Source organism: Mandrillus leucophaeus, unplaced genomic scaffold, assembly GCF_000951045.1.
Source record: "Mandrillus leucophaeus isolate KB7577 unplaced genomic scaffold, Mleu.le_1.0 Scaffold232, whole genome shotgun sequence".
In the NCBI taxonomy this organism is placed as follows: Eukaryota; Metazoa; Chordata; class Mammalia; order Primates; family Cercopithecidae; genus Mandrillus; species Mandrillus leucophaeus.
The window spans coordinates 2,182,792-2,197,357 of NW_012102388.1; the positions used below are offsets into that span (position 1 = coordinate 2,182,792).

Sequence of the window (14,566 nt, forward strand, 5' to 3'; positions counted from 1 at the left end):
CCGATCCTGTTCTCATGGTAGTGAATGAGTCTCATGAAATCTGATGGTTTTATAAAGGGGAGTTGCTCTGCGAAAGCTCTCTCTTACCTACTGCCATGTAAGATCGGACTTTGCTCCTCATTCACCTTCTGCCATGATTGTGAGGCCTCCCTAGCCATGTGGAACTGCGAGTCCATTAAACCTGTTTCCTTTATAAATTATCTAGTCTCCGATACGTCTTTATTAGCTAGGTGAAAATGAACTAATACAAGGGTCATGTGGTAAATATATTTAATATTAAAAAAATCTTCCAAACTATTTTCCAGAATGTCTGTACCTTTTTACATTTCCATGAGCAAATGTATGAGTGATTTAGTGTCTTTGCCAGAGTTTGGTATAGTTACTATTTTTTATTTTAGTTGTTCTCATCATGGTCTTAATTTGAATTTTCCCAATGGTTAGTGATGTTGAAAATTTTTTCCTGTGCTTACTTGTCATCTGAATATCCTCTTCAATAAAATGTCTCTTAGTATCTTTTGCCCATTTTCCAATTGGATTCTTTTTGTGTTTTATCATTGAATTTTAAGAATTCTTTCTATATTATTGATATGAATTATAGATATAATCTGTAGATATTATAGATAGATATGAGTTATGGATCTGGATTATTATAGATATGAATCCTATGTCACCTACATGGCTTGTAAATATTTTCTCCTCATCTGTAGCTTATCTTTTTATGCTTTTAACAAGAGTTTTTCACAAAGCTGAAGTTTCTAAATTTTGTAGTCCAATTTATTGATTTCCTCATTCTGTGGATCATATTTTTGGTGTCATCACTAAGAACTCTTCATCAAACTCTCGGTCCCAAAGATTTTCTCCTTTATTTTTATCTAAAAGTGTTACGGTTTTATTTTTTACACTTAATCTATGATCCATTTTGAATTAATTTTTTTTTGTATGAGGTGCTATTTCAGCACTGTTTGTTGATGGGGGGAAAACTCTCCTTCCTTCACTGATTGCTGTTCTTTGTCAAAAATCAGGTGGCTGTACTTGTGTGGGGCTGTTCCCGGGTTCTTGGTTCTGTCTCATTGATCTATTTGCCTGTCCCTGTTCCAGTCCCACATATTCTTGATTACTGTAGCTGTGTAGTAGGTTTTGAAATCAGGTAGAGTGAAATTAGTTTGAGCACATGATTCATATCACATTCTTCTTCTTTTACAAAATCGTTTTAGCTTTTCTAGTTCCTTTGCCTTTAAAGATGAACTTTAGAGTAAGCTTTTCTATGTCTACAAAAATTCTTGCTGGGATGAATAGGAATTACATTAAGACTGTATATTAATTTTGGGAGAATTTATATCTTTGTTGTGTTGAGTGTTCCAATCCATTAACATGGCATATCTCTCCATTTATTTAAAATCTTCTTTGGTTTTCTTCATCCATATTTTGTAGTTTTTGGCATACAGGTCCTATGCATGTTTTGTTAAATTTACACCTAAATATACATTTTTTGAGTGACTATGAACTCACTTAATTGTAGGAGTTTCTTTCTAGATTCCTTGAAATCATTGACATAAATGCTCATACCATCTGCAAATAGGGACAGTTTTACTTCTTCCTTTTGATCTGTGTGCTTTTTCTTCCTTGCTGTGCTGGCTGGAATCCTCAGTACTATTTGAACAACAGTAATGAGACAAGACATCTTTGCTTATTCCCTATATTAGGAAGAAACCATTCTGTCTTCAACTAATCAGTTAGCTCTAGGTTTTTTACAGGTGTTCTTTATTCGACTGAGGAAGTTTCCCTTTATTCTTAGTTTCGAGAGTTCTAATCATGAGTAGGTATTGGATTTTGTTGTTTTTTTAGTATCAATTGATGTGATCGTGTGATTTTTCTTTAGTCTGATAATATGGTGAATTACACTAACTAATTTTCAAATGTTGAGCCAGCCTTGTATTCCACAGCATTTCAATTGAAGACTGGGACTATATTTATATAGTACATTTTCTTTCTAAATCTTCATCCTGTGTATTAGGAGAATACTATCATCTTATGCTTCACGGGGCATGTGAATGTATGGGCACATAATTTATGAAACACTATAAGGAAAAGTGTTGGCACTTGGTCTCTTTAAGGAGCACACTTTCTAAATGGAGGAAATGACTCAATTGAGGATCCCATGTCTTCTATAGAAAAGACCCTTTCGCTACTCGAGTGAGTTTATCTCAATTCAGACAAACCTTAATGTTTTTCCCACTCTCATATGTTGTTTTAGAAAGCAAAGGGAAAGGAGAGTTTTCTTTGGGAACCAGTGAATCCTCAAGTGCTGAGATGCTCCTTTTGGGTACACTGGTCTGGGTGAGCTCTCCTGCATAGATGCACATATGTGTAAATTAATTTCATCAAAATGCCCAGCTCTTGGGTTAGTGGTCCAGACCTACTGAGCAGGATGAGCAGCGCCAGGCAGGCTGTTATCTCAGCCCTCATTCATCCCTCAGATTCTGCCTGTCCTCTCTCTTTGTATGCATTTACTACCTTCTACTCCCTTCCCCACTCTCAGAAATCCTTTTCAAATAAATCTTTCCTTGGCTCTTGTAGAAGCATGTGGCCATCCCATTCCCCACACTGATGCCATAAATATCTGCTCTGCAAATCTTAAATGGTGCTGGGGTTCAGGGTTGACTTTTTTCTGCACCAGGTGAGTGGCTCAGTAGAGGTGAGAGAAGACAGAGTGACAGGGTGGCTTGGGAAGTGATTGACCAGAGTGAAGACACACCTGTTGGTGTTGCTCGTGCCAGGTTTGATTTCTGAACGAGAGTGAACCTTGTCTGAAAAGCAAACCATCATGAGAAGGCTCAGGCATGGACTCTCGGCTCTGTCTGCTGGAGCCACTGGCCAAGGCTGGTGTGCGGTGCCAGAAGCAGCTCCCTCCGGAGACAGAACTGGAGTCACTCCCGTCCTGTGGGGGGAGGCATCAGACACAGGCCCTTGCCTGTCACTGTCTGTGTTTCCTGACACGGATCTGTCCTGGGTTGGGCAGCTTCCCTTGTACAGATCTCAGGTGAGAGGCATCCAGGCTCTGGGTCCCTTTTGAGACCAGGCTGGAGTCTGTGATGGGAGGGAGGGGGTCAGAGTGAATGGAAGGCCCCTGCCGGAGGCCAGGTGTGTTTAAAGATGTGGTTCCCTGGCTGTTTGTGTGTGTGTGAGGGAGAGGGGGCATTTTTATCGGTAGATGAGGGAGAGGTTTGCCTCTGTCTTCCCCAAATAAGGTAGGATAAAAGTTGTGACTTGATTACCACAGACTCTGAATTTCTGTTCCCGGCTGGAAGTCCCCCAGGTTAGGGCTCTCTATGGGGGTGGAGGAAGAGACCTGACTCAGCCCCGGTCTTTGGGCCTCCCAGGAATGTTGGGGACCTTTTGAGCTGCCCAGTCCCTGGGGAGTTTCTGGGGACACCTGATGTCTCTGTGGTGAACTCTGGCAGGAGTGAGGCTGAGGTTAAACCTTAGAGCTCCAGGGCCAGGCCAGGGGCCTTTAGTCCATTTGAGCCAAACCGGAAGCAAATTTGTGGGGCAACTCCAGACTCATGAACAGGCAGTAAAGAAATAAAACCCTGGGTCCAGCAGTCATAGGATTGTGGCTCACCACAAGATTTGAATTTTTTTTTAAACACAAGAATCCTAGCTGCTCATCCCCTGCTATGGGGAGGGGCAGAGGATGTAATCATGCATCTGCAAGCACCACAGGCTTTGGTTCCCTAGGGTTTCCCGCCGAAGCATCTGCACCTGCTGCTCACTCCGAGGGCTGACTCCATCAGGATGTTTAGGGCTCGGGTGGCCTGTCAGCACGTTCCAGGCTGTGGGGCGGTGGCCCTGTCGGTTCACTCCCAACAGGGACGCCTGGCTGGGCCATTGTCCTCGACCCCCTGTACCCTCCCTCCTGCAGGCCGCCTTGCATGGGTTCATCCCACCGGAGTTCACAGAGTGCCCCTGTGTGCCTGCACCCGTTCAGGCTTTAAGGGAGAGGACAGAGCCAGAGAGACCGAATCCTGCCCTGTGCTGGGGACCTGGGGAGGTGACAGGCAGGCAGACAGACAGGCAGTGACAGGTACACGCAAGATCAGATCCCAGGGAGCAGCAGGTGGGAAGCCTGCGGGCAGGAGCCTGTGGGAGGCTGCCCTAAGGAGTGGCCACGTGGATGGGGGATCGTGGGGGCGTCTGGGGAGAGGCATCACACACCCTGGCGGGGGCACACCTTCGTGTCTGAGGAGTGGCCAGGAGGCCAGGGGACTGGAGGAGGCAGGTCAGAGGCCACGGGCAGATCTTCCCAGGCCTGGGCGCAACTTTAAGGGCCTTGGCTTTCCCCTGAGTAAGGTGGATGCCCCCGGAGGGTCTGAGCAGAGGGACGAAGCGATGGACTTGGGCTTTCACAAACCCTGTACAGGGCAGGGTGAGCAGGTAGACAGGCCGTCGCCGGGAGCCCTGCTCAGGATAGGAGTGGAGGATGTTAGCTTCAGGTCTGCTATCAGGGCTTGCTAACAGGGTCAAGGATTTGGGGGCTCAAAAAGTTGAAGGACAGAGTGGCTGCTGACTGACAAGGGCATGACTCTGGGACAGTCCAGGGCTGGGAGTGAGGTCAGGAGGGAGGTTTGGACATGCTCCATTTGGGAGGCCTGTGGGCGCCCAGGTGGGGAAGTTGCATTGGTGGTGGTGGAGCTGGAGCTGGAATGGAGGACAGAGATGCAGATTTTGCAGTTTTCTAGCTGGGCACGTTGCCACCCTGAGCAAAGCTACTTCTGTTAGTGAGAAAGAACCGGAGAAGGACTACTGGTCAGGCATCATCAAGGTCAGCCCAGGCCCTGGAGGAGGTGTGCCTGGCTCTGTCAGACCTCTCTGGGCCTCCTCCAGACCTGGCTTCTGAGCAGGGGCCGCCCTCCACCTCCTATATGTCTGATCGCTGTGCACCTAATCCTTCTGGAGGGAGATTTCAGAGAAGTCCCACCAAGCCCTAAAGACCTCAGCCACTTTGCTGAGGCCACCAGATTGGTCACCATGGGGACCTGGGGCTGGTTCCAGAACCCCATGGAAACTTGGAGCCCCGGACAGGCAGAGGTCTGGGGCCGAGTGGGCTGAGTGACTGCACACCGCAGCCTGCTCTGTTCTGGAAAACCGTGTTGCTGGGTTTGATGACGCCTGCTTGTGTCTCATGCGTGGGGCTTGAACGGTCAACTCCGGGCATTTGGGTCTTTTCTCTGCCTCTGGCCCAACATTAGACAGAACAGAATCTCAGATATTCTACTAGGAATGACAGAATGTTCATCTTACCCACCAGATGGGGTGGGGAGGGAAGGCGTGGAGTGGGATGAGCTTGGCCACTCTAGGCCTTGGTACCATGATGACTTTTCCAACGTGAGGAGGGTCCAGGTGGCTGAGGCTGTTTGACTCCGCACTGATTTTGACAAGATTCCACATACAGGCCTCTTTGAACCCCTGACTGTTCTCATGTAAAAAGCCACAGCATATCTGCTTCTCCTGAAAGTTTAAAGACACTCTGGCATTAGCAATGCTTTCCTCTTGTTTCTGTAAGTCATCCAAAATGCTTCTTGGATAGAGGCCAGCTATAACCGAATAAATAAAAGGATAATGAATGGATTGGATCTTTTGATGGAAACCATTTGGCCAACTTCATGACAAGCAGAAGAAAGGGAAGAAAAAAAAGAAAACCTTTAAATTCTAGCTGGGATTTCAAGTAGCCATGGCCCAGGAGCTAAATTGAAAAGCTGTAGCACTTTTATAGACGTCTGTAGGTTTTGCTTTTCTGAACTGACTGCAGCACTGAGGTTAGGGAAGAGTGCCTTTCAGCAGGCAAAGTTGTTCATTCCAAGCACAGCAGCTGTATAGATTTTCTGTTCTGCCTCTTTTTTTACTCCTGAAAAATGCCGTTAGATGGAATTTGGATGCTCTGGGGCCATGGCCTTCCATGTTCTGGGAGGCACATGGATTCCTGTGGATCGTCCCCCCCACCCCGAGGCTCCTGGAGCCGACAGAGCCGGGGGACCCAGCAGGCCCATCCTCCATCTCTGACGTCACAGGCATCTGAAGGCCGGGCCATGCACTACAAGTCCATGATGTACCAGGCCGGGGGAGCCAGCGGCCATTCTGGGAAAATTCCATCCCCAGGGCATGAAGAGACAGATAAAGATCAGGTGTAACTCACCTGTGCTGAGTGACATGGTGGGTCAGGGTGGGGCTCTGGAACCAGGAGGTCTTGACCTGAGTCCTGAATTGGCCACTTCCCAGCTCCGTCACTTGCCGCGAGTCCTCCAACCACCATGTGGCTTCGTGGCTTCATTTGTAAAGTGGGGCAAGAGTGTGCGCAGCTGGCAAAGGCTGAGCAATTGAATGACTTCACTTATGTAAAACAGCAGGACCAGGCGCAGGGCAGGTGCTTGGAAAAGGTTAACTATTGACATCATTAGGAACCATTAAGGGGCTCACACACATGATCTCAGTGGAGGCTTCTAGCAGCCTGTGAGGGGGTGCTAGAGATGTCTGGATGTCAGCAACAGATGCTGACTCTGGTTCTCCTGAGCAGAAAGGTAGTTTATTGGAAGGATAAGGGGAACACAATGTATCAGAGTGAAGTCATGAAAACAAGACAAAATCCAAGGTCTTAGAAAACATCTTATATCACATTATTATATTATTTTTGTATTCGGCACAAAAAGACCAAAAATAAGCCCTAATGAGACAACTGTATAAAAACGTTTTGAGTAGCCTAATGAGCGAAAATTGTTTAAAACGTGTTAATTATTATTGCATGTATGAAAGAATAAAGATTGCCTTGTTGCAATAGAAATGCCAAAATCCCTTGCTTTCCAATAACATGAGCCTAAGACAATTCAGTGTCACTCATCCCCGACGATCCAGTGTGGACATTTCTATTCCCACAGAGATGAAGCCACAAGCAAAGGCCTGTTCGTGTGCAGGTCTGTTCTGAGCATGAACATCCTGTCCCAGAGACAAAATGCGCCCTCTGGGAAGAGCCTCTCTGGGCACCACCTGCGTCCTTGGAGCCCTTTTGGGCCACGCCTCTGCTTAGCGTTGGGGGACCTGTCACACCCGAGTGGGATGACCACAGGCTCGCGACCTGTAGGAGGCCAGACTCCAGCATTCTAGGGGGTGACAGCAAAACCAGGCCCTCAGCAGAGACCGCCTCCTTCCAGAGCCTTCTGTGGCTGGGCAGGGGTCTCCAGGCAGCTCCGCAGCCCCCGAGAATACCCCCTGGTGCTGAGTCCGCTTATACAGACAGAGACGAAGGGCAGCGACGCCGTTTTTCTTTTCTGAAATGGGGGGGAGGGTCGTGTGTCCGCAGCTCAGGAGGAAGAGGGGGTGCAGGCTTTGCCGGTGGGTAGGAGTTTGGTTTGGACTCGGAGGCTGGGCTTTCTGCAGGGAGAGGCGGTCTGAGCCACGCTTTAGAAGTTGACCTGCTGCTCTGCGGGGACTCGGTGCGGGGGACAGGGGTGGAAGCTGCTGCATCATCCAGGTGAGAGGAGAGCCAGGTGCGCAGTGAGCCGAGGTGGGAGGAAAGCTGGTTGCCAGGGAGACGAGGGCGTGTCCGTCACCACAAGGCTCCACCCACAGCACTATCCTGGGCAGAACCTTCCTGGCCCCACCCACAGCCTTAGTTGATTGGCTTTTGGAGCACATGTGACTTCAAGCCATGTCCTTATAGGTTGGCTGGCCTCTCGTGCCCTGCCCATGTGGCCTGGAGTGTCTGAAGGGGACGTACTGGAGAGTCAGGGGTGAGTCTGCCTTCCAGGATGGTGGGGAAAAGTCCTGGGGTCAGGGTGGGCCTGAGAAGGGGCTGTGGGCTTCACCATCAGGGAAATGTAAGATAGGCTGGAGCCACTTGATAGAGGGTGGGGCTAAGTGAAAGGAGGTGGGGCTAAGTGAAAGGAGGTGGAGCCATGTGCAAGGAAGGTGGGGCTAAGTGAGTGGGGCGAGGCCACTGGGATAAGAGGGGCCCTGTGAGTGGGAAGGGGGTCATGTGAGGGGGCGGAGTTAAGGGGGCAGAGTCTCCGTGGTTAATTCTCCAGTTTGTCTCTGGAGCTTCTTCCTCCTGGCTCCCGGGACGCTCAGTACCTCTTTCCCAAGGATAGAACCTCTCCACACGCACCTTGGCCACAGTGCAGGTGACCCCAGTGCTGCTGGGTCATAGAGGGCAACTTGTGCATGCACTGGCAGTTCCTGCGTGTCCAGGAGGCCTGAGGAAGGAGAGGGTGGAGGCCCAGATACCAGGTTCAAGACTCACCAGGGATGCGGGCATCAGGGTGCTCCCTCCCCAGCCTCTGGCTGACAACACTGAACTCAGTCGCCTCGTCTGGCTTCTGGTGGCTTCCGGTCCACACTCTACCCTCCTCTGTGGGCTCAGTCTCTGCAGGGTTCTCGGAGACACTGCAGGTCCTAAATGCCAAATGCAGAACCTGGGCTGTGGGTCCTGGCCTGGCTTCGTGTGCCGAGCTTTCCACTGAGCGCCGCATGACTGGGTGCTACTTGGGGCGAGGGGGTGATGCGAAAACACTTTCTGTTCAGTTTCGAAGCAAGCTGCCCTAACTCCAGATCCCCATGCAATTTTGGAGTTCTTTCTTTTTTTCTTTGTGTTTTGAAACAGCAACGCGGTTTCCTCTCTGTGTGCCTCTCCGGCTTGCAGGCTGGCACCTACCTACCTGCGCATAAACCGAGCATGAGAATCAGGTGTCTGCGAGCCCCTTTCTTCTCAAACGGGACTCCTGAGGTTTCGCAGAGGAGACAGGGACTTGGGGACCTCGGAGGGAGGGATACAGTTTAGAGTTCAGTTCACACTGGAGGGCGGGTTTGTTACCAGACCAGCGTCCCACATTGGCGATGAACAGACGGGAAACTGAAGCTTCTTGGTCTTTGGCAAACATTTCCTGCCTGGGATCTTCTGAAGTAGGGGGCATCGGTGGGTCTCTCTGACCCTGATGCGTCCCAGGTGGCCATGGGCTGTGCTTGTCTGCACAAGGCTGCCCCTCTGCCCGTGTCTCTTGGCTGACCTCAGTTGCCTTTGAAGAGGGAAACAGTAGGTTGTGAGGTTGGGGAGGCTGCTCTCTAGGATTGAGATCTGGCCCCACGATCTCAAAATAAGACACGCGTATGTCAGCACCATGTGTGTGGGGGGTGGCGCCTGCATTCTGTGGTCAGGACTTGTTCCATTGAAAGGACAGACCCCTTCAAGCTGCCTTAACGCCTAAGAGGTCTCTGCAGGCTCTTGGGAGGCCTGGAGACAGAAGACTCGGGGTGCCGTGTTCCAGGGTCTCTGCTGTTGTCCTCAGATGGCTTGATCACATGTTGGAAGAAGGGTGCCTCTGGTTTCTGAAGGAGCCTGGGCTGAGTGGGATGTCCTAAGTGTCTGAGCGCAGCATCTGTGGGTGTCCTTGGTGCCCCAAGGTACTGCTCACCTCTGCCCAGGAGCCAGCACTGGGGAGAGCGACTTAACCAGACAGATCCACATGCAGATGGCACCAGTGGGGGGAAGGCAGAATAGTAAATCCTCACCATGAGCCCCTGCTCCACTGGGCCATCTGTCCCAGGGTCTCACCTGGCCTAACCTTTCCCTCCCAGCACTGGGGTGGCCCAGCTCATCAACCTGTCCTGAAATGCCCGGATCAGGGTCCTGCCCACCTCCCACCTTTTTCTTCCTGTGCTGGAACCAGGCTCTGAAAGTCCTGTCTTAGCCTCTGTCAGGCTGTGGATGCCTCAACCATGCTGGATTGTCTTATGACTCTTTGAAAGCAAGAAACATCAGAAAGCACCAAGAGATAGAGGCTGGTTCAAGGTTTTTCCTTGGCATATCTCTCCCATTACTTCTGTTATCCTTGATTTCCCAAAAGGTGGGACATTTCAAGCATTCAAAACCCTGAACCCTGATTAGTTGTGAGATGGGCTGGAGAGAGGGTGGCATAGAGGGCTGCCCCGTGCTTTCCACTGAGCTCCACCTACATCTGACCCACTGCTCTGGGATCAGTATTTCGGCTCCTTATATTGCTTTACTTACCATCAGATTTAAGGACCACAGTGCCATCTCTCTTTTGCTTAGGACAATGATGGACAAATAGCTCCCCAACTTATTTACAGGTAAAACTGTGCACCTAGTCCATTTTCTGTTGTTATTACAGAATATCTGAGACTGAGTAATTTATAAAGGAAAGAAGTTTATTTTGGCTCACAGTTCTGGAGGCTGTGAAGTCCAAGTTCGGGCAGCCGTGTCTGGTGAGCACCTTGTGCTGCTTCATCTCTTGGTGGAAAAGGGAAAGGGGAAGCCAGCATGAGTGAAAGAGACTGCAAGAGCGAGTTGAGCTTGCTTTTTGCATCAATCTAATGTCATGAGAACAAATTCACTCCTGCAACAACTAACTTGCTCCCATAACAGTGACATTAATCCATTCCCAAGGGCTCAGCCCGCATGACTGAGCTGCCACCTAAAGACCCCATCTCCCAACACTGCTGCATTGGGAATTAAGGTTCCAACACATGAGCTTTTGGGGGACACAGTCAAACCATAGCAATACTTACATAAAAGCCAGCACATTTCTGAACAATGGGCATTAACAGGCTATCATGAGAATCAAATTTTTCTCTGCTCTCTGCTTGCATCTCCTAGAAGGAGACACTTTGGTGTACCTTGCTCGTGAACAGTAGGCAATAAACAAGCAGTTGATTAATCCCGTTTGCTTCTCCCAGACTGGAAAGATCATGATGGTTGTTGGAGGGAGTCTCAGATCCTGTGGGAGATATTCCTGAGGGCTCACAGAGCACTCTCCATTAGACATACCCCAGTGAAGTGTGTCTAGTGGGAAATTAGGTTACTTGCAGTGGAGCCGGCCCTGTGAGGAGGCCTGCACTTCTGTCCAGCAGAGCTCAGCAGCCCCTGGCTTGAAGTTTCAGGAGGATGCTCAGGTGAATGCGGCTGTCCCCCAACACCGTTGAAGGCTCCAGCGGGAGGGAGCACCTCATTCCCAATCCCCAGCCACCTGGTGATGAACTGAACTGGCTTCTGTGCCTCTCCCAGGTCTCAGGGAGGCTGGTGGGCTGTGGGCACCTCCCACATTTCTGCATGAGATGCAGCCTGTACGCAGATGACTCACATTCTGGCAGCACCACACTCCTGTGTCAAAAACACACCCACCCCACGTCACACCCCTGGGAGCCCTGGAGGCCCCCTTTTCTGGAGACTTGCTGAGAGCGTTTGTTCCCGGTCAGTGCGGAACTCCACACACATGAATGAAGAGTCAATTTGCTTTTCCCATCCCAGGAGTGGAGGCTGTGATGGAGCCTCTGATGATGGAGGGAGTTTCCCCATTTCAGGGTGTGATCTTGGCTGCAGATCCAAGAGAAAGCTAGCTGCCTTCCCACCCTCCGACCACACACATGCTTGGCTTGTTGCAGTGGTGGCTGTTTTCTACATTTCCTTTGAAGAGTGATTTAGATTTGAAGTCAGAGTGTCAGGACTTCCAGAGGCCACTGCAGCCTATGCTCCCTCGGGGGCTGTGCTTCCACACCCAGGGCAGAGGGGGGAGCCGGCGCTGGGTGAGGAGGTGATGGGAAGAGGCGCATGGCCTCCCTCCTGAGGAGTCCTTGCCTCGAGTTGATGTGTATGGGTCTGGTTGCTTTCTTCCCCAGGTCACCAACTTATTTTTTAAATTTCCTTTAAATTACTCAAGTAACACACAAATACGCCTCCTTGTTAAAAAATTACATATAATGCTATCTGCTGGAGGCTTTGGCTCTGGTGTAGCCTGGGGCCAAGGAAGCCTCATTACACCCCTCTGAGAACCAGGCTATGGCCACCGGGTTTTTGTTCGTCTTTTCTATTATGTGGGGTTGGTGCTGCAGTTTCCCTGCTGATGCCCCTCTGTGGTCCAGGTGGCTGCAGGACACAGGGCCCTCTGTTGTCTGTGCAAGAGTTCACAGCGGGCTGTGGCTTTGGGAAGACAGAGGAGAAGATGTCTTTTCCAGGCAGTTTTAAGAGACCCTGTGATGGATTAAAATTAACCCTAAGATATGGGGCGACGGGGGTGGGGGACAAAGCAAAAAGAGTAAACATTCCATTTTGCCAAAACATTAGTAATAGAGCGCTAGGATAATTGGGTTGAGGCTAGAGGAGCTGTCAGACAGATGCTGCAATGGGAGCCCTGTGAGCGCTTTGATTCTGCAGTGGGGTCCAAGGTGCCTGTCAGGGGCACCAGAGCTGCCGCTTCCTGGGAAAGGAGGGGCTTTTGGTAGAGGCCAGGATGGCGTTCCTGAGGGGGGCTGCCCTCCTGCTCTGTCCTGCACAAGTCAGTGCCTTCCTGAGAGCTGGTCACCCTGAAACGGGGGAAGGGTCTCATTGGAGCAATGATGGCTCAGGAATGGGTCACAGAACAGAGCAGGCATCGGACAAATAAGAGATGCTTGACTTGACTGACTGGGAATCCATCAGACACCATTTATCCTGGAGCCATGCCGCCTCTGAGCAGCGCTGGGTCCTGGTGGAGTTGCTGGTCTCCTGTGCCTCCAACTATGGCTCCTGAAGGAGTCTATGCCTTTCATTTAGGGTAGAGCCATAGCTGCAGAGTCCTCTGAGCTGGCACCCAGGAGCAGCCCAGGAGAGAACGCCCGTCTTCAGAACAAGGTGCTCTCATGGACCTGTTCACTGATTCTTTTGTTCATTCATTGAACAAATATTTAGTAAGCACCTGCTGTATGCCAGATGCCCTCTAGGTCCTGGGGTTGCAGCCATGAATGAGACAGAAGCTCTGTCCTTTCTGTAGCTGACATTGTAGAGGGGAAGGTAGCAAACACACACACAGTGGACAGAGGATATGTAACATGCCACATGGTGATCAGGACAATGAAAACATCAGTGAGTGGAATGGAGCTAGAGCAGGCAGGGGGCTGGTGCTGTTCAGAACAGGTAGGGAAGGGAAGATCTCTCTGAGGAGCTCCTTCATGCAGAGGCCTGGCGTGGAGTGGGGAGGGAGCCTGTGGCTGCCTGGCGTGGAGTGGGGAGGGAACCTGTGGCTGCCTGGCGAGGAGTGGGGAGGGAGCCTGTGGCTGCCTGGCGGGGAGTGGGGAGGGAGCCTGTGGCTGCCTGGCGGGGAGTGGGGAGGGAGCCTGTGGCTACCTGGCGGGGAGCATCCTATGGGGAGGCATGTCGTAGGGGGAGGAGTGTCCCAGAGGGAGGACCCGGCACCTGCCAGGGCACTCAGGTGGGTTGGAGAGAGCAGAGCAGAGGGCAGCATGACCTGGGCCGGGTGACGTGGGACCACACCCACGATGGATGGAGATGGACATCGGTGGCTGTGCCTGTCCCTGCCCGAGGTCGCCCAGCCGTGAGAGTCTCGCTGTCATGTCAGTGCTGAGAACCAGGGGCCTCTTCAGCAGCGTCATGCATCGTGTTTGTTTTCTTTCATTTCAGACACGTAAGCAGCACAGTGAGGCCACCAACAGCAGCAACCGAGTCTTCGTGTACTGCGCCTTCCTGGACTTCAGGTACCCTCTGCACAGGGGAGAGTAGGTGGGCACGAGGTGTCCAAGCCCAGACCCGCCCCATGCCAGCCCAGGGGAGGATCTGGGTCACCCATTTCCGCAGCTGACATGGTTGCATCACACGAAAACGCTGGAAATGCTGCAGACATGGGTGGGGCCTGGCAGCAGTGCTGGGTCGAGGCCTCCCCTCCAGACCATGTGAGGAGGGGCCTGCTGTTGCACGATGTGTCTGGACAAAGCCTCTGAATGCCCAGGGTGACTTTCAAGCCAGTGCAGCAGATGCTTGGGGGAGCTGGAGGATGCCGCCCGTTGGGGCAGGCCCTACGGCCCTGGCTGTCCCCCTCAGGGGTCTTGGAGCGGCTGAGGAAGGGGGTTGGGGGAGTGGCTTCTGACTGGCCACTTTGGCATTTTCCTGTTTGAAACCTTGCCGGCTCCCCTGGAGCATGCTGGCCATCAGGCGTGCCTAAGACTCTGAGGCTTCAGTCTCTGCCACTTGGGCCCCGACTGGGACGTCCTCCCCAGCGTCTCCCATGTCCACCCGTCACACCTGTCTCATGCAGTCTCTTCCTGCCCTCCTAGCCGCCCCCGCCCCCAGCTCGCCTCCACAGCTCACCTGCCCGATGTCCGGGGGGTCTCCCACCATCACTCTGATCACAATTCTCCTCCAGACGTGAGCCCACCGTGAGTGGCTCCGCAGTCAGAGCGGTGTTGAAAACTCAGCTCCCCGCAGGGCCAGGGAGTGGAGGGAGGGTCGGGCCTTCCGGATCCTCAGCTGCTGCTCAGCGGTGGTCCCCGGGGCTTGTTCCATGTGGGATGCAGGTCGCAGATCCTGTGTTGTCAGGTCATGAGTTTTCATGGCTGGAGTTTGTTTTCGTTTTTTTTTTTAAGACACGGTCTCACTCTGTCACCCAGGCTGGAGTGCAGTGGTGTGATCTTAGCTCACTGTAGTCTCAAACTCCTGGACTCAAGCGCTCCTTCGGGCCTCAGCCTCTCAAAGTGCGGGGACTACAGGTGTGAGCCACTGTGACTGGCTGTGGCT

General features: G+C 51.5%; 1 protein-coding gene across 1 annotated transcript in view; it reads left to right on the forward strand.

Moving 5' to 3' along the window:
* ADGRD1 (adhesion G protein-coupled receptor D1) overlaps window positions 1–14,566 on the forward strand; it is a 212,557-nt gene that overhangs the window by 127,264 nt on the left and 70,727 nt on the right. The window contains exon 16 of the mRNA XM_011981953.1: window positions 13,457–13,530. Coding sequence (XP_011837343.1) covers window positions 13,457–13,530 — 74 coding nt within the window. The remainder of the gene's footprint in view (window positions 1–13,456; window positions 13,531–14,566) is intronic.